Source organism: Aotus nancymaae, unplaced genomic scaffold (genome assembly GCF_030222135.1).
Source record: "Aotus nancymaae isolate 86718 unplaced genomic scaffold, 86718_ANA_hifiasm-v0.15.2.pri h1tg000006l, whole genome shotgun sequence".
In the NCBI taxonomy this organism is placed as follows: Eukaryota; Metazoa; Chordata; class Mammalia; order Primates; family Aotidae; genus Aotus; species Aotus nancymaae.
The window spans coordinates 25,836,110-25,863,185 of record NW_026988417.1 but is presented as its reverse complement, the minus strand read 5'-3'; the positions used below and the strand labels follow the sequence as shown (position 1 = coordinate 25,863,185).

The 27,076-nt window shown below is 34.5% G+C and overlaps 1 protein-coding gene across 4 annotated transcripts in view; it reads right to left on the bottom strand.

Annotated features, from left to right (window-relative positions):
• The window catches only part of TBC1D19 (TBC1 domain family member 19), a 185,444-nt gene that overhangs the window by 111,324 nt on the left and 47,044 nt on the right, over nt 1–27,076 (bottom strand). For all 4 annotated transcript variants that reach the window (XR_001110602.2, XM_012472433.3, XM_012472432.2 and 1 more), the window contains exons 5-11: nt 24,554–24,628; nt 23,320–23,383; nt 21,979–22,025; nt 13,558–13,668; nt 6,877–6,949; nt 2,075–2,113; nt 376–488 (exon numbers count right to left, since the gene is read on the bottom strand). Coding sequence is in view for 3 of the 4 variants with exons in the window: in XM_012472433.3 (XP_012327856.1) it covers nt 376–488; nt 2,075–2,113; nt 6,877–6,949; nt 13,558–13,668; nt 21,979–22,025; nt 23,320–23,383; nt 24,554–24,628 (522 nt within the window). In the remaining variant the exon portion in view is untranslated. The remainder of the gene's footprint in view (nt 1–375; nt 489–2,074; nt 2,114–6,876; nt 6,950–13,557; nt 13,669–21,978; nt 22,026–23,319; nt 23,384–24,553; nt 24,629–27,076) is intronic.

Sequence of the window (27,076 nt, the reverse complement as noted above, 5' to 3'; positions counted from 1 at the left end):
GACAAAGAATTCATTTATTTAACCTGAGTTGCTTTACTTTATTTCTCCCTAGTCTAACATCCTTATTCTACCACACATCTTCACTGATCTAAATTGTCAGTCTCTGCTTCTCAAAATTTTACTTATTGTTTTGTTGTATATATAAGGGCACATCATTTCACTAATTATTAATAACAAAAATTTCTGTATTAAGCAGACAATTATATGTTTAAATTATATGTTAAATTTTAGAACCTAAAACCACAGTGATTTTGAAAAGTTAAAAAGGGGGTTAACAATAGATTAAGAAACAAGTTTTTTCTATTTTAAATAACTGGTCTTTGAAAATTAAATAGCCCAAAGCTAAAATCTGACCCATCTTTTTTTTTTTCTTACCTCAGGTTCACTGGAAATATTCAAAATGAGAGCCCACAATTCAGCTCTCAGTGCCGTGGGACTCCCTTGTCTGATGTACTGCTGAGCAGCAGCACTATCTTGTTCTGCTAGAACTGTCAAAAGTATATGAAAATCTCCTTAGAAAACTCATAATAAGAAACATCACTGAAATCTTCAATTATAAATCTTTTGGGAAGCTGACATTCAGTCTTTCTATCTAACATAATTACACCATATCTTGACCTTTTAAAATTTACTCTCTGGATTTCGATACAGCCCTATTTGCAGCCCTCCCAGTTTCAAGCCCTAAGCTCTTCCACTTCCTACCCAGTCTGGGTAGGGAGGGACTAAATGTAAGGACTTTGAGATCCCTTTGCTTTAACTATAGCTTCATGGATCTGAAACTAGCATTGTGTATGTGTATGCCCGTGTGTGTGTGTGTGTGTGTGTAATTTTTAGATTCTATGATCAAGTAAATTCATAGCTACAGAAACTCCAAATTTTTTATGCATATTCTACTACACCATGAATGGTCTACTATTTGGAAATAGTATGGTATATCAAGTTTCATGGCTAAGAATTACAATATATAAGAACGTTGGCTATCTATTCTATTAAATGTCTTCTTAGTTATTTGTCAAAATCAACAGAAAACAGGGATTTTTAAAGACATAGAAACAAAAATCTCATAAACTTGTAAAAAGGCCCAAATTATTCTTAAGCAGCTAAGTTCACACAATCAATATGTTATCTTTTGCTTGCATTTTCATTTTTATTTTCTTTAATGGAAATGTCGGCTACTCAGTCTGGAAATAAAGGTCCAAAAAAACCAAAATGAAGCAAAACCAAAAAAAAGATGCATCAAAACAACTGCTAATGTTAATCTAATCAGTAGTGTTTTCTTATATTTTCTACTTAAAAAGAAATGGAAAATAATCTCATATTAAATGAAAATGACATGAGCAGAAGAAACAAAGGAATCATGAAATAAAAGAGATGAAACATATTCTTTAATTTGCAATTGCTTTTAATAAAAGTGTCAAATCATACAAATAAAGTCTTCTAAATAAATATGATTTTTAAAAATTGGAACTAGGGGATTTGGTACATGACAATGTAATTGTCATACTAAGTTCATTCTGACACAAAGACCAATCTATCCTTCATATTTCAAAGACAAAATAGGATTTATAAAAACAAGGAAAAGAAACTTCAAAAGATAGAGAAAAATTATTCCCCAAAACACTAAGACGCACTTTGGTTATTAAGTCATACCACTGTGAATGGTCACTGGGAACCATTACAGTTATATTTTCTCCTGATGCGGGAGCATATTCCCATTAACTCTAATGAGAGGTGTGTGGGTGCATCAAAGACAGAACCTGCCTCTTTGATTTTGAAATGAAATTCTACAGCCGAATGGATTAAGTTAACATCCCTGAGGAATATGTGTCTGTATTTCCTTTTTAGTGAACCAGCTGTTTACTTCTTTCTCTGACATTTATTGATAAAGCCAAAATGGTACATTTTCCCTACTTATAAAGATTCTCATTATGTAATCTGCATGGTTAAATACTACTCCTCTTTAGGTTTTTCGCTTTTCAGAGATTAAATTTCTCTTGGAGGTTATTTGAGGCAGACATTTACCTAGGACTCTCTCATTTTTCAGAAATAATAACATTTATAATTAAAAGCTTACCTTTTTGTCCAATACGTACATGCTCGTTTTCAAAAAGTTCTAAAAATGTTAAAAGAAAATAAAATTATTAGACACGAGTATGATCAACCACATTTAGAACAAGATTAAGTACATTTTTCTGGTATTGATATGTTCAATGATTTTTAAAGCCAGATGGCCCTATGGAAAACTACCAAGAATATCATATACATAAAAACATTTTTTCTAAATTGTTTAAAGTTAAACAATTTTTTGTTTAAAATTAAAATAAGCATTTAATCAAACAAAAAAAATGATGAACTTTCCCTTTGTTAAAATATCTCCTCATAACACAAAAATGTTCCTGTTCATTTATCTTTAATTTTTTTCTAAAGGAAAAACAAAATTTACTGATAGCTTAATTTACAAAATCCTGCTTCCACTCCTGTCTACCACTGGCTGTCTCATAAAAGCCTTGCTATATAGGTAAAATCTCACTATACAAATGCCATTTTAAAAGATTCTATGGGGAGATTTTTTTAAGTACAAATCATAATGGAAAAAGATCATGAACTAGACCATATTACATTTAAAAAAAAAAAAAACTTCTGTTCATCAAAAAACACTGTTAAGAGAGTGAAAATGTAAGTAATAGAGTAGAAGAATTTATGTGCTGTACATATATCTGGCAAAAGACTGCTATCAGAATATATAAAGACCTCCTGGTAGACAAAGATAGATGACTCTCAGACACAAACAGGCAAAAGACTTAAACAGAGGCTCTTCACAAAAGAAGTGACCTGAAGGACCAATAAACATGAAAAGTTGCTCAACCACAGTAGTTTTCAAGGAAATGCAATTAAAACCACTATAAAATATACAACCTCCACAATAGCTAAAATGAAAAAGACTGACAACCTTAAATGTACAAGATGTGGAGCAAATGAACTTCTCATACAAAGCTAGTGGGAGTAGAACTTGGTACACTGTGGAAAACTGTCCAGCAATATCTACTAACACTAAATATATGTGCAAATCCCATGACAATTAGAAATCCACTCTCAGTTATAAACCCTAATGCATACACATGTGCACTAAGAGACATGTACAAGAATATTCACAGCACCACCATTGATAATAACTGAAAATATAAAGAATTCAAATTACCATCGGCAGCATACTAAATAGTGGTATATTCATACAATAGACTATAATACAGCAATGAGAATGAATGAATTATAATTCTCTACAAAACCATGGATATTACAAAGAAAAGCAAGAAAAGCCAAACATAGAAGAGTATATACCATATGATTCCATTTCTATAAAGTACAAAAATAAGCAAAACTAATCTATGATGTCAGAAGTCAGAATAGTTTTTACCCATGAGAGTGACAGAATCTGGATGTGTGCCTAGAGGGCTTCTGAGATGCTGGCAATATTCTGTTTCTCGGTCTAGCTGGAGGTTACACAAGTGTGTTCACTTTGTAAAAATTCACTGATCCATATATACATGATTTTTTGGTCTTTTAAAAAAAATCCATAAAGCTGTTTTTTCACTAGAGTATTTGTGCCAGAGTGCCTTATTCTTTTATTGTATTCCTAATACCTCTGAAGTAATTAGTTGAACAGATTATATAATGACTAAGGAAAGTGTCTGGGATCCCTAACATAGATCATTTATATATATAATGATTATATGTGTGTATATATATATATATATAGTCTCTATATATGTATATAGTAACAATACAGTTTCATTTTAATCAGCTATGATTTCTGAGGCTTAGTGACCAAAGAGACAACGCTTCAGTGAACACTGTAATAGCATAAGATGGCAGATATAATATGGCAGCATATTATAGTGGGGCTTAGTTCAGTAAACTTTCAGAAAATAACAAACAGTATATTACACACACTGGAGATAGTCTTCATATAGAACTCCATAACTAGTTCTTCTCAGTTATCTTGATAGGCACATCCATCACAAAAGTAGCCCCTAACAACCTGATTTTTTTTCCATCCTCCTTGACTAAGGATTAAGTTAAAATTAAGTTTAACTTAATCCTTAGTTAAAATTTCTCTTAAGATTCAGATTATAATCCTTTATGTTCATTTCAATCAATGTAGTTTATACAGTTCAAGATTTTCTTCTCATAATATGCCAAGAAATGTTTTATATTCATAATTTTTATTCAATGACTAAAGAACAGTTGAATAATCAAGCAAAAATAAGTTGCTAGCCAATTCTCATTTTCTAATAAAAGCAGATATTACTAGATGATAACAGTGCTTTATTACCCAAAGTAGTAAGAAATAACAATAACCAAAAAGACTTCTTTAAAGAATTTAACTAATTTTGCTGTCTAAATGTTATTTTCTGTCCTAAGAATAAGAAGCCTCAAAAGGTCAGAACCAGAATCTCGAACTTATACTCCAATTCTGTGTTTTTCAGAGTGCCCTCAGGACCGTTATGTTAATAGATGCATCTGTATTAATAGATCTTGCTTGGAAAAAATTTGTTAAAATGCTCTTGGAAGATGCTAAGCTAAAATAATTTACTTAAGACTACTCACAGTCTTTAAGATAGCAACACACACTGTATATTTTAAGAAGGTATACAATACAACCCTTCTAAAACCTTATTTGACAAGATTCTCTTTTTCACAGGGCGTCTTATGAGTGCTCTGTAGTATAACGCTTCAGGAAACACTGCACCAACTGAGTATGATGTTTTCTTTTAGAAAGAAAATGTCTATTTAGCAGAACCATCATCTAATAAGATTCATTATTATGTATACTCAGACAGTATCAGACATATGACCTCCTTTATCATAAAGGCTCATGAAGGAATGCTGACCTTGCTCACTCTGTTAACACATCTGTCTTATAAATGGATTTCAAAGTAAATGTGTGTGTGTGTGTGTATTTAAAATAAATGCAATGCATGTTCATGAGAGTTTGTAAAAATAATGGCTATGACTTTTTTATTATTGTAAATAAGGATTCTATAGTATCATTGTAAAGACTTTTTCTCCTGACTTTTATATAAAAGCTCATAAGTTCGTAAGAAATGCATTTCAAACATAATAATAATTGAATAACAGTAATGTAAAACATAGGTAACAGAGGCTTTAAAGACGAGTAAGAAACCAATTTATTTGTCACACTTAAACTTAATTCTGAATATAAAACTTGCCTCTAGCCAAACACAAGTATGAACAACATTTTCAAACATTAGCATTACATTTCAAATTTAGTCAAAGCAAAAGACACAGACTAAAAAATAAAATAATAATGAATTTTAGGCAAAAATAGTTACATGTGACACTATATTTCTTTCAAGTAACACTGTTGCCAGCAATTCACAAGTGAGGCAAAAATCCAAGTCCTATACCACTAAAAACAATTTCACTGGATAAACACTAATTTGATCCAATTTTTAGCAGCCCTGCCTTGAAAAGTAGAGAGAGAACAATAACCACATCAACTAAGAGATTGTCGACCTCCTTCAAGTAGGCTTAGTTGTTCTTCCATATGCTCCAACCACCCTTTAAATGTAATAACAACAAATACCACACTGTATTTTATCTGTCACTTACCACCATTTTTTCCCCTAAAAGCACAGATTATGTCTTATGTCTATGTATTCTATGTATATCTCTGTATCCACCAGTCCCTGGCCCTCAGTAGGGTCTCAAACACATTTGTTTTATTATGAGTGAATCAAAGAAGGGAAATCCACACTGTAAGTTTAAAATACAGTATATTAAGTCTTCTAAAGTATAGATACTATGATATTTAGAATAATTTTAAATTCTGAAAGATTACAAAAGTGAAAAATATTATTTTTCTAAAATATCTGATATTTTTCTAAAATATCTATGCTACGTCATAGCATAGATACTGTGATATTTAGAATAATTTTAAATAATTCTTAAAGATTACAAAAGTGAAAAATATTATTTCAAAAGTGAAAAATAAAAATATAATTCAAGGTTATGCTACTACTTCCTACTTCCTTTTCTCTTCTTATATGACTATCATTTGCCATGAATAAAAGTATAAGATATTTTATTTTATAAGATATTTTACATCTTCTTACAAAATAATAAAAGGCTGTCAAAGGTGGCAGGAGGGAGGCAGCACAGTGTAATAGACTCCGGAGACAAACTGCTTAGTTTTGAATCCTGGCTCTACCAGTTACTAGTTTTGTGACCTTGAGCAAGTTACTTAACATCTCCACATCTTCAACTTTAAAATGGAGATAGTAATCCTATATCACATTATATAAGAAAATTAAAACCATAATGCAATACCACTATGCACTGCCAGACTGACTAAAACAAAGATGAAATACACCAAGCATTAGTAAGAACATACATCAAAACTATGACTCTCATACATTGTTGGTGGAAGTGTAAACTGGTACTACCACTTTTTAAAACTCACCGGCAGTTATTTTCTAAAGATGAACATATACAAATATGAATATGAATGAATGAATGAATGAATATTTCTAGGACCTAGAAAATGCACTCTCAGGTATATACCCAACAGCAGAATATAGATAGGTTCACTAAAAAACACATACTAGAATGATCATAGTAGCCTTATTTGTACTATCCTCAAACTTGAAATAAAAAGACAAAATTTAGTTGAACTCTAATAATTAGAACATACAGGATTGATTCTATTCAATAAATAACAATAGCCAAGGAGAGGCAAAAGCATGCTTAGTTTTCAGATATAAAAATATTGTTAGATTAATTTGGAAACAGCAATATAAACCTTAAGCTCACTCTCATTTATCATTAATTATATGCCACTGGAAAAACACTAACCAGGAGGCACTTGTGTAGAATCATCTATACCCAGTTGTCCTGTATTTAAGCCAAGTTCCACAAAGCATTCTTTCTGAAAAATAACATATGTAGAATTAACATAGATCTCAGACTTTGCTGCACACTGTTAAAAGATCACCTTTGCCTAAACATAAGCTTAAATACAAATCACAATGTAAAATGAGACTGCTTTATTCAAATACCTAAAAAAGAAAAGGACATATTAAACATCTAAATAATAATGCATTAGTCCAAAATTAAGAAGAATAGTTATTACTATATAACATTTATTATTTACATATGAAACAATCATGAATAGAAAAGACATAAGTATTTAGGAAATATTAATATATAATTGGAATGACACAAACATAAAATATTTATCGAAATAGAGAGCCATCAACAATATTTTTCTTTCTCCTAGTTTTCCTACCTAAGAAAAATTTTATTTCTTGCCTTTTGACCAATGAGTGCTGCCACTGTTTAAAAGAACTGTTTTCCAAAATAGTTCTTGATTTTGCCTTTTTAGGTAACAGACTACTCAGTAAGGTAAGGAATGATAATTATTCTTTGAGTAAAAAACTAACTTCAAACCTTTCCTGAAACATACACACACACATACACTCAGTATGCACTTACCAATTTTATCTTCAAAAATCATTGTCTAAAATTACCACTATGATCCTGTATTTGTGCTTTCTATGATACTGTCCTTCACTCAGATCTTAATCAACTAAACACTGAAAATATCCAAAACAACTTAAATTAATTTTTAAGTACAATTGGACCATCAAGTGCTCTGCTAAAATAACAATAAATCAGATTTATTCTCCAGACTTCCTCTACTTATCTAGTAATGTCTAAGGAAATAATAATGTTTGTCTGGTATTTTTAAATATATAAAAACCTTACATTATTCACATTTTATGCCCTAAGTAATTAAATATTTCTATTAATATTTGCCTCAGCATTTTGTTACTATTCTAATTGTTAAAACCATACTTCCTTGTCCTTTAAAAAATGGAATTAGTTTTAATCCTTACCAATTATCTATTATTATTTAATTTGGTGATTTATTAACGTCCTTTACAAGACCAGTTATTCAGCCTAACATACACATATGGCCGGGCGCGTTGGCTCACGCCTATAATCCCAGCACTTTGGAGGGCCGAGGCAAGTGGATCACGAGGTCAAGAGATCAAGACCATCCTGGTCAACATAGTGAAACCCCGTCCCTACTAAAAAATACAAAAATTAGCTGGGCATGGTGGTGTGCACCTGTAGTCCCAGCTACTCAGGAGGCTGAGGCAGGAGAATTGCTTGAACCCAGAAGATGGAGGTTGCAGTGAGCCGAGATCGCGCCATTGCACTCCAGCCTGGGTAACAAGAGCAAAACTCCGTCTCAAAAGAAAAAAAAAAATACACATACACATACACATATCATTTTTTATTGATTTTAAATAACTACTATTTCCATTTTTAACTAAACCTTATCTACACTTAAAAAAGTACTACATCTTATGTTACCAATTTTTAATGACTGAAAAGGTAAAAATTTGTTATTCTTCCATTTTCAATCATTGTTTTCCATTTATTTTAACACATTCTTCTGTAATTGAAATCATTTGTAATTCATTTTTTAAAAATAATCTTCATACTACAAAAAGGACTTAGACCCAATAAATTCTTTAATATTAGGTTCCATAATTAAAGCGGAGAGTTTTGCTTATGCTAGGACATGTTAAAAAGCATAAACAGAAGTCTGAACATCCATTTCCTACCTCATTGCTCTGGACTATTTTTAACTCAACGTCAGCAGACATGGACCTAATCTCAGATATCCTTCAAAACTCACCCTAGGTATCACATCTTCGAAAAAGCCTCCTTTAATATTCCAAGCTGAAATAAGCAACTTTCTATGCATACATACTATCCTTTATCAACCTCTATCCAAGCACACAATCACACCATACTGAAACTGTATTTTTACTGCCCACTTCACCACTAGCCTGCAGCTCTTGGAAGACAAAGACTGTCTCTTATACACATTTGCACTCTGCCTCAATACTTGACATAGGGCCTGACACAGCAAAGGGGTTCAATAAATATTACTACTTAGCTCTAGTATCAACCAGTTGCCACCACATAACCAAATTAGTAAATAGGAATTTGTCACAACTACACTCTAGAGTTAATAAATTTGTTATAAGGAATTTCTCTTTAATATGTATGAGTCTACATAACATTGTAATTAGGTTTAAGGGCTATCCATTATAGGATCACGGGACTCACTGAGCCTCACCAAGTTCAATACTTGTACAGGTAGAACTGGGGTCACAGATAAACCACGCATCCTGTAGTCAGAATCATTATATTGCCAAGCTACATGATATAGGCAAGGCAGAAACAACTATCCATAATGACTGAAGAATAAAAGGACTAACCATACCTCTTAGTTATATAGCCACAATTTCTTGAAAATTAGCCACAGGCTTTTTGTTCTCCAATAGCTAAGAATGCATGTGTATCCAGTTTAGGGTCTCTTCAGGCAGACAGAATACATAGTAGTCTTATTCACACAAGAGCTGAATCTTTTCTTAAATTATCCTTTCCCTGCTTTTTTACCTAGCAAACTCCTTCAAGTTGGCTGGCTTCATGCAGCAAATAGTTTAAGAAATGAAATCAGCTAAAAGACTTTCAAGAACAAAATAGAACTTCCCTGTCTTATAAACTCCTCCCCAACACACATGCACACATGCATGCACAATCATAATTGGCCCTCTACTCAGGCACAATCACTTTCAGGTTTTTTTTCCAGGTATTTATCACCTTATTTCCATGTAATGAATATATATTGCTATTTTTAATTCACCAGTTTCAGATACCATCTATTGATTTTACGTGGTAAATAAGGATTTTAGCTCATGCACATCCTTACTTCCATCATCCTAATTATATATTAATTCTTAATTAAATCCACCTTAAGAATTTGCATTATTGTGACTATGTAAATATTTCACTGGTGAGGCATGTGGTATTTATCAATGTTTCCATTCTTATACTTTTTTCACACTGTTCATAATCAAACTGTTTTTACACTTATACAATTTTTTCTAACCATTTACTTCCTTTTCCTAAAGCCACAACAACTCTGAAAAGACTCTCCTTAATATAATTTCACATGTGGTCATGCCTGTGAGATCATCTATACTTTTGTTGTTTTTCCTGCGGGCATTCCTCCTGGAAACTTCCAACTTCCTGCTCCTATCTAGGATTGTTGTATTTCAGTCCATTTGTACAGCCTTTGTCGGAACTTCTCTTCACTATCATTTCTGGAAATTCTCCTTCTCTTCAGTTGGGATCGTGCTTTCTGAGTCCTGTGTTTTGCTTTTTATTTATGACCTTGTTTGAAGAACTTCTACCAAGAGCTCCCTAAATAAGAGTAAATATTTTAGATCAGTACATCAGAAAATGTTTACTCCACCTTCACATGATTGTTGGTTACATACAGAATTCCAGGTTTGAAATCACTCAGGTTTTTAAAGACATAACTTCAAAATCTTCTGGCTTCCAGTGTTGCTGCTGAAAGTAAGACGCCACTCTGATTCCTGACACCAACATACTCTGTTTTTCTTTTACAAAAATTTTCAGTTTTCTCATTTTCAAGTGCCTTGTGTGGATCTTCTTCCATTCACGGCACTGGGTACTTGGCAAGCCTTTTAACTGGAGATCCACATCTTTCTTAAATTCTTATAAACTTAATTATATTCCCTCTGTTTCCCTTTTCTGGAACTCCTGGTCAGATGTTAATCTTTGTAGATTGATCTTGTAATTTAAGAAATCTTTTCCCTTCTATTTTTCATTTCTTTGGCTTTTTACTACATCTTCTGATAAACATTTCCTCAGCTTTGTTTTCAACTCATCGATATGCATTTTTTGGCATACTATATTCTTAATCCAAAAACCTTTTTCATCCTCAACTGTTTTCTTGCATTAATGAAATTCTGTTGTTTCATGAGTAATATCTTATATTTCTGAGAATATTAATGACTTCTTTAAAGTCTTCTTTTGGGAATAAATATCCATTTGAAGATGACATTGGGTTTACCTTCTCCCATCATTGTTGCCCTAAAAATGTACTGAATCACACACAAAAAAAAATTCTAAGAGAAATTTCCCCACTGTATTACTAAGCAATGTTATTTGTTGAAAACATATGATTCTTGACTGGTAAATGACATTTGAAATGGAAAACTGTGAATGGAGTATAAAAACTGACTGGAAAACACAGGCCTTAGCCACCTGTGTGGTGTCTCTTGAGAGGACTTAGAAGCTATGCTTATGTGCATTACAAGAAATGACTACTATTGTGTATGAGACTTCCCTATGTTGTGCCTATGTGACTTGTCATTTCCAGTTGGATACCTTCCTTGTGAGCGTTGAAGTAGCATTTGGATGGCTGTAAGGACTCTCAGTGATGATCTACCTGCTAATGGCGTGCTAGTATACTATCATGCTATGTTTTCTGTTCTGTTTCATTCACAAGTTTAAGTGAACCTGTGCCAGGTTATTGTCTATTGTACCCTGTGAATGTGAATGTAAATCAGAACCTGAAATGCCTATTAGTGGTCATTCCTTAATTTGGCTATTTGGGTTTTGTTGTTGTTGTTGTTTGGGTTTGCTTTAATTTGGTCTCTGCCTCTCATACTGGAAAAGTTCAAAAGTCTGGGGTTCCTAATTAGGTCATTCCTAATTAGGCTGGTCATTCCTAATTAGGAATGAAAATTAAAAACTGACTGGAAGTTCTTTCTATGCCTAAATCTGCAAGGATTAGGCATAGAAAGCAGTAGGCTTCACTGTGAGACAATTTTATAGCCTGCCAATCTCTTTTTTGTAAGGTTCTCTAAATCCCTGTTATTCTTCTCTCTAGCATTCTAGAATTGGTTGAGGGTAAGGATGAAGGTGGAGGGTGGGGAAGGTAGAGTCGTGGTGGTAAGAATGAGAGTATTAGTCTCACCATCCAGCAGACTTTCACTTAACCCCTGTTTTCAGTAGCTCATACCTGTCCTGCTCTATGTCTGAGGTCTCCTGAGTGTAGAGCCTTTCTGAATCTGGATCTCTAGTGAATACGCCTCTGGTCTTCTGTAGGGGAGGAGGAGTCATCTGAGTATGCATGGTGATGGGAATCTGGGGGACTAACTTCTCCTGATCCAGACTTCCACACAATCTCCATTTTCAGCCCTATGGCTCACCATGGTTTTCTGTGACATGTGGTTATCTCCAAATCTTGAGCATTTCTAAGGTTCTGTGGAGAAAATCATCTTGCTTCTTGCATCAGTCAGTGTCTAGTCAGGAAATAGAAGTCATACCAGAAATGTGAACAGGGAAAAATAGGAAAAGCAAATGCAGACAGCAACTATGACTTCTAGGCTAAAGGAAAGTAAACAAAGAAGAAACTAAGAGCTTAGAAAAGGGTCCCTTGGCCTAAAGGCTGAGATTCACATCTATGTACAGAAGCAGGGTAGCTGCCACATGAAGGCAGACCAGGGGGTAGGGGAAAAACTCATCAAGGAATGGGTTAGAGCTGGACTATTGAGAACTGCTGAGGTGAGTGTTATTGAGCCTCCTGCATTCCAGTCTGCTGGTTCCCACACACAAGAACTAGAAATGGAAGCCGCTTCCTCCTGCTATGGCCTTGCAGTGTCCCTCTAGAACCTTCTATTGACAAAGCCTAACATCAGGCCTGCTGGCAAAAGGGAAATGTTTATAGGGTCCAGCTCGAGCATAATAAAAGAGAGCAAAAAGGAGGATTTGGAGCTGAAAGATAATAAACTGATTATTGGCATACTTGTCATCCATACTTTCTATATTCTAGAGACATTTAGGTTTGATCTTCTTTTTTTTTTTTATTGCATTTTAGGTTTTGGGGTACATGTGAAAAACATGCAAGGTTGTTGCATAGGTGCATATGTGGCAGTGTGATTTACTGCCTTCCTCCCCTTCACCTATATCTTCTTCTCCCCTGTCATTTATTATCAGGTCTCTATCTTAATACATTAAAGCCCAGAGTTATAAGTGGCTTCCTAGTTTCACCAAAGACAATATTTATATGCTCTTTATTGTTTTCGGGTGACTTTAAAAAGAAGGAGTGATAATTTCTTAACTCCACCATCAGGAAATCTCCCCCACCTTTCATTTTAAAATGAGCTTCCTCACAAAAATATTATGGTCTCCAGAGCAAAGCCAGTCTCTAATTAACTTATGTTCTCCATCTCCCTAAGTGCCTCACCTTGTTACAAGCTCCATAAAAGCTGGTCAAATTCAATAAAATGTACTTTCTTAAAAATTGTTTTATAAAACTCACAATTTGTCTCAATCGGTTTTATAACCATACATCAGGCATCTGAATCCCAACAAGCTGTCTCATAAATCTGTGCTGTTTATTAAAATATGGAATAAGCAAAAGCATTTATAGGTTAATGCAAGCTCATTTTTAGTCCTGTTAGCAAAGCAACTTGCTCTGTCTATATACATATTTGTAATAAAAGAATAAATGTCACTTTATTAATTTGTTTAATGAGTAGATTACCCTATTGCTTTAGATACATGCTGTATTAAAACATTTTTTCTAATGGTTATCTTCTAAATGATGTTAATTTATTTTTAAATTTCTATACTTACCAATTCAGGGATGTCTTTTACTTTCAGTGGAACTTGAATTAAACCCAAATGAGTCCTAAAACTAAGAGAATCACCATTTTCATAATTTGGGTTGCGAAGATTAATTAATACCTTTAAAAACAAATCCAACAAAATTGGTTAGTTTCTTTATAGGATGTTTACACTTATAAAATTAGCAGGGATATTCTTGGTGTATCACCACAAAATTAATTACTATTTGGGGTGATGTATATACTTTAATTACATTCTAAAATGCTATAAAGTATATTGAAATGTTAAAATATAATGCCATAAATATACTTTAATTGGGATAGTTTTAATATTCCAATGAATAATCTACAATATAAAACTCTGCAATGTTAGAGTATGTGTATACTTATGTAACAATACTGCAAGATCTGCACATGGATCCCAGAATTTAAAGTATAATAAAAAATATATAAGTAAATAAATTAAAACTTTTTGGTTAGGAAAAATAAAAATTGCTTGATTATAACACTTTACCAGAGAAGGAGATAGGAGAAAAAAGACTTGCTTTATTGTAATATTTATCAGGAAAAAATTTAGAATCAATTCTAACACATTTAAAAACAGAAATTGACAAGATTTGTAGAAAGATGATGAAGTAAGATTGCAGGGCATCTTTAAACCAAACTCACAAGAAAAAAAAAAAAAGGAAATTTGAAAAGCAGAGCTGAAAAAAAGGTCATTTATATAATTTTCAAAAATAAGCAACCAGGCATGGTGGCTCACACCTATAATCCTAGCACTTTGGGAGGCCGAGGCCAGTGGATTGCCTGAGCTCAGGAGTTTGCAACTGGTCTGGGCAACTCTGTGAAACCCTGTCTCTACTAAAATACAAAAAATCAGCCGGGCATGGCAGTATGTGCCTATAGTCCCAGGTACTCGGGAGGGTGAGGCAAGAGAATTGCTTCAATCGGGAGGTGGAGGTTGCAGTGAGCCGAGAACACGCCACTGCACTCCAGCCTAGACTACAGAACAAGACTCCATCTCAAAAAAAAAAAAAACAGAAACAAAAAACAGAAAAAAGCCAACTTAGATACTGACACACCATTTAATGTAGGAAACTTACTTCTATTAGTATAAATATAGAATACTATTCTAATAAAATAAATATGTTTCCTAGGATCATACAGAAATAATGTTAGTGAAGTACTGTTTACATTGGAAAAATAAGAAACAATTTAACCAATTATAAGGAATTATTTAAATAAAGTTTAATGAATTCATATAATAAAATACAGTACGATATGCCTCAATTAATATGGGCAATGACATAAAAAATGTTAATAATATATTATTATTTTTAAAGTACCATAATGATAGTAGTTATTGCTGTGCAATATAATTGTGGGTTGTTTTATTTCAAAATTTATTCTTATGTATGCTTTCTTATTTTTCTAACAACATGTATTTTTCTGGAAAGAATAATTTTATAAAATATTTTTAAGTAAAACTCTTGAGAGAAAAAAAGCCATTAAGAATCTAGTGGAGAAGATCACGATGACAGAAATGCCATCATATTTGAGGAAGACACTAATGAACTGATAGCTAACAGCTGATAAAATATGTGCTATAATACCAAAAGTTTCCTAAAATTGCAAACACTATATTGAAACTAAAAAATCAATGGTATTTTTTTAATAAAAAAAATAGCAAAGAATCTACAATTTTAGCCTAATTACCTAACAGCTCAATTTTAGCCTAATTACATAAATAAGGAATCATACTTCAAGGGAAACTGTAAAACGTGAAAGACAGAAAAAGGAGAAGAAATAGAATACTTGAGTAACAGAAAAATAAAAATATTAGAAATGTAGAAACTGTAATTAAGGGGGTGGCTGGCAAAATGGCTGAATAGAAACGGCTCTGGTCTGCAGCTCCCAGCGAGATCAATGCAGAAGGCAGGTGATTTCTGCATTTCCAGCTGAGGTACCCGGCACATCTCATTGGGACTGGGTGGACAGTGGGTCCAGCCCACGGAGGCAAGCCAAAGCAGGGTGGAGCATCGCCATATCTGAGAAGCACAAAACATCGGGGAAGTACCTCCCCTACCCAAGGGAAGCCTTGAGGGACTATGCTGTTAGGAATGGTGCATTCTGGCCCAGAAACTACGCTTTTCCCATGGTCTTCACAACCTGCGCACCAGGAGATTTCCTCAGGTGACTAGACCACCAGGACCCTGGGTTTCAGGCACAAAACTGGGCGGCCATTTGGGCAGACACTGAGCTAGCTGCAGTTTTTTTCATGCCCCAGTGGTGCCTGGAATGCCAGTGAGACAGAACCGTTCACTCCCCTAGCAAAGGGGCTGAAGTCAGGGAGCCAAGTGGTCTACCTCAGCAGATCCCACCCCCACAGAGGCCAGTAAGCTAAGATCCACTGGCTGAAATTCTTGCTGCAAGCACAGCAGTCTGAAGTCAACCTGGGATGCTCAAGCTTGGTGTGGGGAGAGGTGTCCACCATTACAGAGGCTTGAGTAGGTGGTTTTCCCCTCACAGTGTAAACAAATCCAGGGGGATGTTCGAACTGGGCAGAGCCCACTACAGCTTGGCAAAGCCCCTGTAGCCAGACTGCCTCTCTAGATTCCTCCTCTCTGGGCAGGGCATCTCTGAAGGAAAGGCAGCAGCCCCAGTCAGGGGCTTAGAGATCAAACTCTCATCTCCCTGGGACAGAGCACCTCAGAGAAGGGGTGGCTGTAGGTGGAGCTTCAGCAGACTTACACATTCCTGCCTGCCAGCTCTAAACAGCAGTAGATTGCCCAGCATAGTGCTTGAGCTCTGCTAAGGGACAGACTGTCTCCTCAAGTGGGTCCCTGACCCCCATGCCTCCTGACTGGGAGACACCTCCCAGCAAGGGTTGACAGGCACCTCATACAGGAGAGCTCTGGCTGGCATCTGGCAGGTGCCCCTCTTGGATAAAACTTCCAGAGGAAAGAACAGGCAGCAATCTTTGCTGTTCTGCAGCCTCTGCTGGTGATACCCAGGAAAACGGGGTCTGGAGTGGACCTCCAGCAAAATCCAGCAGACCTGCAGCAGAGGGCCTGTTAGAAGGAAAACTAACAAACAGAAAGGAATAGCATCAATATCAACAAAAAGGACATCCACTCACAAACTCCATCCAAAGGTCACAAAATCAAAGACCAAAAGTAGATAAATCCACAAAGACGAGGAAAAACCAGTGCAAAAAGGATGAGAATTCCAAAAACCAAAATGCCTCTTCTCCTCTAAAGGACAACTCCTCAGCAGCAAGGGAACAAACTGCATGGAGAATGAGTTTGACAAATTGACAGAAATAGGCATCAGGAGGTGGGTAATAGCAAACTCCTCTGAGCTAAAGGAGCATGTTCTAACCCAATGCAAGGAAGCTAAGAAACTTGAAAAAAGGTTAAACGAATTGCTAACCAGAATAACCAGTTTAGAAAAGAATAAAAATGACCTGATGGAGCTGAAAAACACAGCACAAGAACTTTGTGAAGCAAATACAAGTATCAAGAGCCAAATCAATCAGGCAGAAGAAAGGATATCAGAGATTGATCAATTTAATGAAATAAAGCATGAAGACAAGATTAGAGAAAAAAGAATGAAAAGGAATGAACAAAGCCTCCAAGATATATGGGACTATGTGAAAAGACCAAACCTATGTTTGACTGGTGTATGTGAAAGTGACGGGGAGAATGGAACCAAGGTGGACAACACTCTTCAGGATATTATCCAGGAGAACTTCCTCAGCCTGACAAGACAAACCAACATTCAAATATAGGAAATACAGAGAACACCACAAAGATATTCTTCGAGAAGAGGAACCCCAAGACACATAATTGTCAGGTTCACCAAGGTTGAACTGAAGGAAAAAATGTTAAGGGCAGCCAGAGAGAAAGGCTGGATTACCCACAAAGGGAAGCCCATCAAAACTCACAGCAGATCTCTCTTCAGAAACACTACAAGCCAGAAGAGAGTGGGAGCCAATATTCAGCATCCTTAAAAGAAAAAAACTTTCAACCCAGAATCTCATATCTAGCCAAACTAAGCTTCATAAGTGAAGGAGAAACAAAATCCTTTACGGACAAGTAAATGCTGAGAGATTCTGTCACCACTATGCCTGACTTACAAGAGCTCCTGAAGGAAGCACTAAATATGAAAAGGAAAAACAGGTACCAGCCACTGCAAAAACATACCAAATTGTAAAGACCATCAATGCTATGAAGAAACTGCATTGACTAATGGACAAAATAACCAGCTAGTATCATGATAACAGGATCAAATTCACACATAACAGTATTAACCTTAAATGTAAATGGGCTAAGCCCTAGTTAAAAGACACGGACTGGCAAATTGGCTAAAAAATCAAGACTCTTTGTTGTACTGTATTCAAGAGACCCTCTCATGTGCAAAGACACACACAGGCTCAAAATAAAAGGATGGAGGAATACTTACCAAGCAAATGGAAAGAAAAAAAAAAAAAGCAGGGGTTGCAATCCTAGTCTCTGATAAAACAGACTTTAGGTCAACAAAGATCAAAAAAGACAAAGAAGAGCATTACATAATGGTAAAGGGATCAATGCAACAAGAAGCACTAACTATCCTAAATATATGCACCCAAAACAGGAGCACCCAAATTCATAAAGCAAGTTGTTAGAGACCTACAAAGAGACTTAGACTCCCACACAATAATAATGGGAGACTTTAACACCCCACTGTCGGTATTAGACAGATCAACAAGACAGAAAATCAACAAGAATGTTCAGGACTTGAACTCAGCTCTGAACCAAGTGGATCTAATAGACACCTACAGAACTCTCCACTCCAAATCAATAGAATATACACTCGCCACCCCTATTCAACATAGTGTTGGAAGTTCTGGACAGGGCAATCAGGCAAGAGAAAGAAATAGAGTATTCGAATACGAAGAGAGGAAGTCAAGCTGTCTCTGTTTGCAGATGACACGACAGTATATTTAGAAAACCCTATTGTCTCAGCCCAAAATCTCCTTAGGCTGAAAAGGAGCTTCATCAAAGTCTCAGGATACAAAATCAATGTGCAAAAATCACAAGCATTCCTATACACCAACAATAGAAAAACAGAGAGCCAAATCATGAGTGAACTCCCATTCACAATTGCAAAAAAGAGAATAAAATACCTAGGAATACAACTTACAAAGGATGTGAAGGACCTCTTCAAGGAGAACTACAAATCACTGCTCAAGGAAATAAGAGAGGACACAAACAAATGGAAAAACATTCCAAGCTCATGGATAGGAAGAATCAATATTGTGAAAATGGCCATATTGCCCAAAGTAATTTATAAATTCAATGCTATCCCCATGAAGCTACCATTAACTTTCTTTACAGAATTAGAAAAAACTACTTTAAATTTTATATGGAACCAAAAAAGAACCTGTATAACCAAGACAATCTTAAGTAAAAAGAACAAAGCTGGAGGCATCACACTACCTGATTTTATACTACAAAGTTACGCTAACTGAAACAGCAGGGTCCTGGTACCAAAACAGATATATAGACCAATGGAACAGAACAGAGGCCTCAGAAATAGTGCCACACATCTACAACTATCTGATCTTTGACGAACCTGACAAAAACAAGCCATGGGGAAAGGATCGTCTATTTAATAAATGATGTTGGGAAAACTGGCTAGCCATATGTAGAAAACTGAAACTGGACCCCTTCCTTATACCTTATTAAAAAATTAACTCAAGATAGATTAAAGACTTAAACATAAGACCTAAAACCATAAAAACCCTAGAAGAAAACCTAAGCAATACCATTCAGGACATAGGCATAAGCAAAGACTTCATGACTAAAATGCCAAAAGCAATAGCGATAAAAGTCAAAATAGACAAATGAGATCTAATTAAACTAAAGAGCTTCTGCACAACAAAAGAAACTATCATCAGAGTGACCAGGCAATCTACAGAATGGGAGAAAAGTTTTATAATCTATCCATATGACAAAGGGCTAATATCCAGAATCTACAAGGAACTTAAACTAATTTACAAGAAAAAAAAATCAAAAAGTGGGTGAAAGATATGAACTGACACTTCTCAAAAGAAGACATCTATGCGGCCAAAAAACATATGTAAAAAACCTCAGCATCACTGGTCATTAGAGGAATGCAAATCAAAACCATAATGAGGTACCATCTCATGCCAGTTAGAATGGCAATCATTAAAAAGTGAGGAAACAGCAGATGCTGGAGAGGATGTGGAGAAATAGGGACACTTTTACACTGTTGGTGGGAGTGTAAATTAGTTCAACCACTGTGGAAGACAGTGTGGTGATTCCTCAAGGATCTAGAATCAGAAACAGCATTTGACCCAGCAATCCCATTACTGGGTATATACCCAAAGGATTATAAATCATTCTACTATAAAGATATATGCATACATATATTTATTGCAACACTATTCACAATAGCAAAGACTTGGAACCAACTCATATGCCCATCAATGACAGACTGGACAAAGAAAATGTGGCACATATACACCATGAAATACTATGCAGACATCAAAAAGGATGAGTTCAGGTCCTTTGCAGGGACATGGATGAAGCTGGAAACCATCATTCTCAGCAAACTAACACAGGAACAGAAAACCAAACACTGCATGTTCTCACTCATAAGTAGGAGTTGAACAATGAGACTAGAAATCTGGTAGTGACCCTTGGCCAAGATGCAGTGAAATGTACTAACTAATCAGTTGTAATACGTTATTTAATGACCAAAACTAACTGGGAGGCATTCCACATCTGTTTATTTACATTGTATATTGAAAACGTAAACTGGCAGTTTGCATTTGATATAACGAGTTGGGGTAGAAACGATCCCTCAAAAAACTTGTGTCTTGGCTCCCTAGACCAAGATATCTTGCATGTATATTGACAGTTTATAACCGAAAATCTAAACTTATCTTGTGTAACTGAGAAAGACCTTGAGAGCTCTGCTGGAAATGTGGGTCGCTTTGTGTTTGCAGGTTCACTCTTCCTCCTGCTGAAAGAGAGGCACATGTGGATGGACCCTGAGAAGTCTTGTGAGTGTTGTCAACTATTTGACCCTGTATAAGTGCTGAAGCAGGGAACAAAACAGAATGAAAAGCTCTTGCCCCTGTGGAGCTTCATTTGTAATGGAAAAAGGCAGGCAATAAGCAAAATAAATCAATAGTATGTTATATACGTCATGATAGATGCTGTGGAGAAAAACAAAGCTGGAAAAGCGTATAAGGAGTTCCGAGCAGGAGAGCCAGTGAAACCTTTACTAAGAAAATGATATGTAAGTAAAGACATGAGTAGTGAGCGAACATACAAGTAGACATTTAGGGAAAAATATTTGCAAGCAGATAAAACAAAGAGCAAAGACCCGCAGCTGGAAGGAAGCCAGGGATAAGCAAGGAGGCTAAAGTAGTTGGAGTAAGACCAATCAGGAGGAACAGTAATGAGAGATGGACTCAGACAGCTAATAGGATATCAAACCAAATGGGGTATTTTAGGTCACTGCCATGACTTTGGCTTTTATTTAATAAGTAAAATGAGACGGGAAGCCACTGGACAGCAGAAGAGTGGCTTATTCTGAATTGCATTTAAAGGCCTTCCTCCGGAAGCTGTGCTAAGAACAGATTCTAGGTGGGCAAAGGTAGAAGGAGGAAGACCAGTTGAGAAGCTAGGATGTAGCAGTGGTGGTGGCAAAAACAGGATGTATTCTGGAATATTTCAAAGGTAAAGCTAATAGGATAACATTTAAAGTCCAAGTGAAAGAGTGAAATCAAAGATGAGTGAATTAAAATATGAGTTCCAAGTGTCTACTGAAGGGTTCAACTTGAATATTTGATATGCCTCTGAAACTTAACTAAGCTTATCACCTTCACTAACAGCCCTGTTCCTCCTACTGTATCCTCTATCTCATGTCAAGTAACTTCTGCCCAATTACACAACCTAGACATTTGAAGGTGATCACTATCTTTTTTTTTTCCTCATAGACCCCATATCTGATTAGTTCCCAAATCATCCTTAAAATCTCCATCAAATCTGTCACATTCTTTCCATTTCCAATGTTGTTCTCTTAGTTCACTCATCATGTCTTCTGGACTACTAGAACAGGGAAGGGAATAAAAAAGAAAAAGATTTACTGAGTACTTATATGTCCAGGCAGCAGGCTACATGATGTACAGTCCCTATTTTTTAATCAAAATTTTCCTAACTGATTTACCCAGTGCTAATCTTTCCATATTTTCCAAGGGTAGTTTTCAAACACAGATCTGATCATGTCATTACACTGCTTCAATGACTCTGGGGCTTTTTACATGCTAATCCCTCTGCCTGGATATATTTTTACATCATCATTTATTCACATTATTCGTTCACTAACATATGTATATTGATCCAATAGAACCTACCTCAAGAAAATCTTTAGGTGCATAAACAGGTCTGAAAAGGCTTAAATCTAGAAGATAGATTAAAACAAAATTTCAGTTAATAATATATGAAGTCTTATTAAATAAATGTTCATCATTCTTTCATATGTTATCATGCAGATAGATTAATTCAAACATTTCCTGAATATCAATTATTTGTCATACACTGTGTTAAGTACAGAGAACACTAAAATGAAAAGACAACCTCTGCCCTTCATGTCCTAGATGACGTATTCTGGAAGAAATTAAGAGCATCCTATTCACAAGTTGAAATTATTTATAACTGAATTGACCAAACAATGCCAATATAACATAAAGATTCTATATGAGAATTCTTAAGGTACTTAAAATACAAACAATGCATTCTTAGGAATTCCTCTAGTTGTATTAAACTATTCCCCCTTTTGAACTCAAATAACTCTTGCTTCCTCTGTTATGGCATTTATCTCTTACCTAGTCCCCTATATGTATTTTCAGCAGTGGTGAAGGAGGGGGAAAAGGGGTTATGTACATATCTGTCTATACAATTATAGGTATCTATCATGGTAAATGAAATATAGTTGTTATTCATTGTATGTTTATAAAATTGACTAGATTTTAAATATTAAAATGAACAAAAATGAATTCTTTAAAACATTTTAAAGTCTTCAAATGTATTTTTCACTATTTATCCTATTTTTAACAATTCAATGTAATTAAGCTTGCACAATATTCACCTTAATTAAAAGACAAGAATCTCAAAAATCCATTGGATAATTTATTATTTTATAAAAATGTTTTTAAATGCTGCTTTAAAAAAAGGATAAATGAGGCCAGGTGCCGTGGCTTACACCTGTAATCCCAGCACTTTGGGAGGCTGTGGTGGGAGGATTACTTGAGGTCAGGAGTTCAACAGAGACAGCCACAGCAACATAGCAAAAACCCCATCTCTACAAAAAATAGAAAAATTAGCCAGGCATGTTGGTGCATGCCTGTAGTCTTAGCTACTCAAGCAGTTGAGGTGAAAGGACCCTCTGAGCCCAGGAGTTTGAGGTTAAAGTGAGCTGTGATCATGCTACTGCCCGGATAACAGAGCAAGACCCTATCTCTAAAAAACAAATAACAACAAAAAACCTGCTCCTGATGTCTGTATTTATTAGTTGCATATGGTGTTAGTGAGTTTGAGTAGGCCAGCCCAACTCTGGTTTTTCAGATGATAGAAAATTAATGAGAAGGAAAATTGCCATCTTTCCAAAAGAATTGTTAATTCTGTTATTTTGGATCCACAGTTAAGAAGGCAATTCTTTTTCCACTACTACATTTTGAAAAAAATTGTTCACATACCTGGTTCATCAGTTCCCATTTCATTCCATTTATTAAGAAGTTCTTTCTGTTCTCCAACTGGCCTCTGGAAAAGGTAATTTTAAAACTGGTTTCATTTTTTGAAGTCTAGCAATACAACTAAAAACAAGAATCAACAACTTATTTAAAAGCTTAAATAAACTACCATAGCAGGATAAATAATTTCATTAAACATGTTGAATCTGGGGGGTAACTGCACTTAAATTATTATTTAACTATTAGGTCATACCTAGTCTCAATGGTGCTAATGAGTCCAATAAAAGAAGGTAAGTGATCTGTAAACTGGCCAGTAAATTTCACAATGAAAAACTGCGCCTCAGCCACATACTACATCTCGTACTCCCATCCAGCACTCTCAGAAAAGCATCACAAGGGGTGCTGGCCAAGAGAATGTGACTAAGAGTCAGTAGCATCATCTTTCTATATGAAAGGCAGTGTATTATACAACACTACTCATTTAGACAGTTTTTAATGTAAATGTATCCTTTTTTAAACACCATCCTTCTGCTGCCTTCAGTAATTTTTCCTTGGATATTATCCAAAGTATATCCACTACATCCTGTTCAACAACAGAGAACAAATAGCAGGTAGGGAGAATGATGTGAAACTGGCTCTCTCCTACTTACGAGCAGCTACCAAGAATACAGAACATCCCTCAAGTGTTTTTTCTTTTCTTTCTCCTCTCTTTCTCCTCAATGCCCGGAGTAACAGATATGTGTTCAGTATTAGATCTACATAGAATTCCAGTTCTACAGAGAGATGACAAATTATCCTTTTTGTTTCCTATGTTAATACTGAAAGATGGTACCATATTGCCTATTACAAGATCACAGTATACCTGAACTCTATCTGTGACTCAAGGAATATGGCTACTGTGCTAATCAGCCAAAAATAAGTAAACTAAAGGTAATTAAAATCTTTAAAGCATATTCCTAATCTTTACAGCCAAATATCTAACTAATCTATACTATAGATTCATATTTCTATTTATTTTTAAAGATACAGGTTCATTACAGTAATTATTATAGCACACAAAAAAATAGAAATCTATATGGAATATACTCACATAAATGGCCTTTTACAGATTTTTGTTTCAAAACAAGTTGATATACTAGTAAAAATAAATAAAGAAATGTGCCTAATAGTAATATAATTTCATACATTCTAGTATTTGATTCACAATGAAATACTTAAACAGAAAAATGTGTCAAAGTACCTTTCGTGCCAGTGGGATACTCAGTTCAGTGCACATGCTATTTAAACTCTTCAAAATTCTTTTTTCCCAATTTCCCTAAAACATAAGAAACAATCAATTATCTTTTCTAGTAACAATACTAAAACTGATAAAAAAAATTAAAGATATTATGAATTACATAGAAATGGTAAGGCTAGTTGAGATTGATTGTCCTTACTCATCAGTTCACTCAACAAATACTGACTGTGGCCTACTATATGCCAGATACTATCCTTTGTGCTATGAATGAAGCAGTGAATAACAGAAAGCCTCAATCCTCAAATAACTGACATTTTAGCTGAAGATGGGAATGAGGATAGATTTTTTAAAATGTCAACAAGTCATATGGCAATAAAACATTATATGGAAAATATCAGATAAAAAGATAAGTTAAATTTAAGCATTTTATAAATGTTTAACACTTAGGAATCCCATTAATGACCTAGTAAAAGACAAAAATTTACAGAAATTACTACATTGCAGTTTTTCCAAAAATGACATTTTACCCCTAAATACTTCAGCATGCATATTCTTAGACAGTGAACCTTTTCCTACATATCACAATATCATTATCATACCTAAGAAAATTAATAATATTTCATGATGTCATTCTTAAATTTTCCAGTTGTCTTCAAAATACCTTCTATAGTTTTTTTAAAAAATCTGAGATCCATTCAAAATTCATGCATTACATTTCACTGGTTGCTCTATCTCTTTCAGTGCAGTTTAAATCTAGAATCTCTCTATCCTTTTCTTTTTTATGATACTGACTTTTTTTAAAAAGTCCAGGCCACTTATCTCTTAGAATGAGTCACAATCTGGATATGTCTCACTATTTTTCATAGCATTGATTACCTTCTTCATTATCCCTTCTATTTCTTATAAAATGGAAATTAAGTTTTAATAGTCATAGGTTTCATTATCCATAAATACCATATTTTAATATAATATTATTTTCAATGACAAGCTAAAATGCCATAATAGTGTTTTTTGTCTTTTTACTAAATGTGCCTACAGGCCACTTCTGGCTCACTGAAACCAAAATAAAATAATACCAAAGTCCCCAAATTCAGACCTAATGAGGAAACAAGGAGAGAACTATATATTACTCATAAAGAACAGTAATAATCAGTTAATGAAAGTGAAATAATAACAGTTCCCTTATATGGTTGTAACAAAGATTAAAGATATTAATACATGTAAACTGCCTCAAACAGTGGCACAATATAACAATTATCATTCAATAAGTGATGGCTTTTACTACAGCTGTCATTATTCATAGCTTCTTCAACATACACATTCAAATACATTACTCTTTATCTGAAATATGCTCTCCAAGCTCAACTCATACCTCCAACATTCTTATTCTTGTATAAATAAATCGTATTCACCTTTTAGGTATCAGCTTAAATATCCATTCCTCCATTATGACTTTTCTCACCTGGTCCCCCACTCAAGATAGCATTAGGTGACTTTGCTCACGGACTCTCATAGTGCCCTGTCCTTCACCTATCACGCTACAAATCACACTGTGTCTAGCACATAATAGACGCTCAATAATTAAACAGATTTCTACTCTAAGCAATGTTGCAAGTATTTTAAAAAATTTTAATGCAATGGCTCAAGCAGTGAATGAACAGAAAAAAAATTCATCTGAAGGATAAATATGTGAAATGTATAAAGCTCAGTTTGCTACATTTATAGAAACAGATTTTCAAGAATAAAAGCATACTCAATAAATTACATGAAACAGTCCCCAAATTAACTCTATTTATTTGCTTATTTTAATTCTCTCTTTAAATATAAAGAATTCTCTTAGAGCCAAGGCTTATTTGGGTACTTCTTATTTGGGTACATTGTTAATGAGCAAACATTAATTATAATGATACAACCTACCTTCCACATTCAAAATCTTTACACCTGCCTTATTTAGAAAAATCTCATTCACCTTTCTGGTCTCAGATTAAATATCATCTCCTCTAACAAGCCTTCTCTTACCCGCTACCTCCACCCCAAATGGTGGAGGAAACAGGTAAGAAAAGCTTATTTAAAAATACTTCTAATTAAATGATCACAATAAGATAAAATTGGCATACATATTAAAAATCCAATTCCTGAATTTTTATTTATCCTATTATATAAGGAACCAAACTGTTAAATTATGTTTACAAATGTTCTTATTTTCAATAACTCATGAAAACAACTCTAGAATTGATAAAAAGGCCTTAATTCTAAGATATAAAAACAAAATTAAAGTTATTAAATACAATAGATATTGATGTATAGCTCATAATATACAGAGTTGACCCTTGAACAACACAGTCTTGTACTGTGTGGGTTTACTTATATTTAAATTTTTTCCAATAAATATATTGAAAAAATTTCTGGAGATTTGAAAGAATTTCAAAAAACCTCACGGACAAACCACATGGCCTAGACACATCAAAAAATTTAAGAAAAAGCTGGGTTTGTTCTGGATGTATAAAATATATGTAGATACTAGTA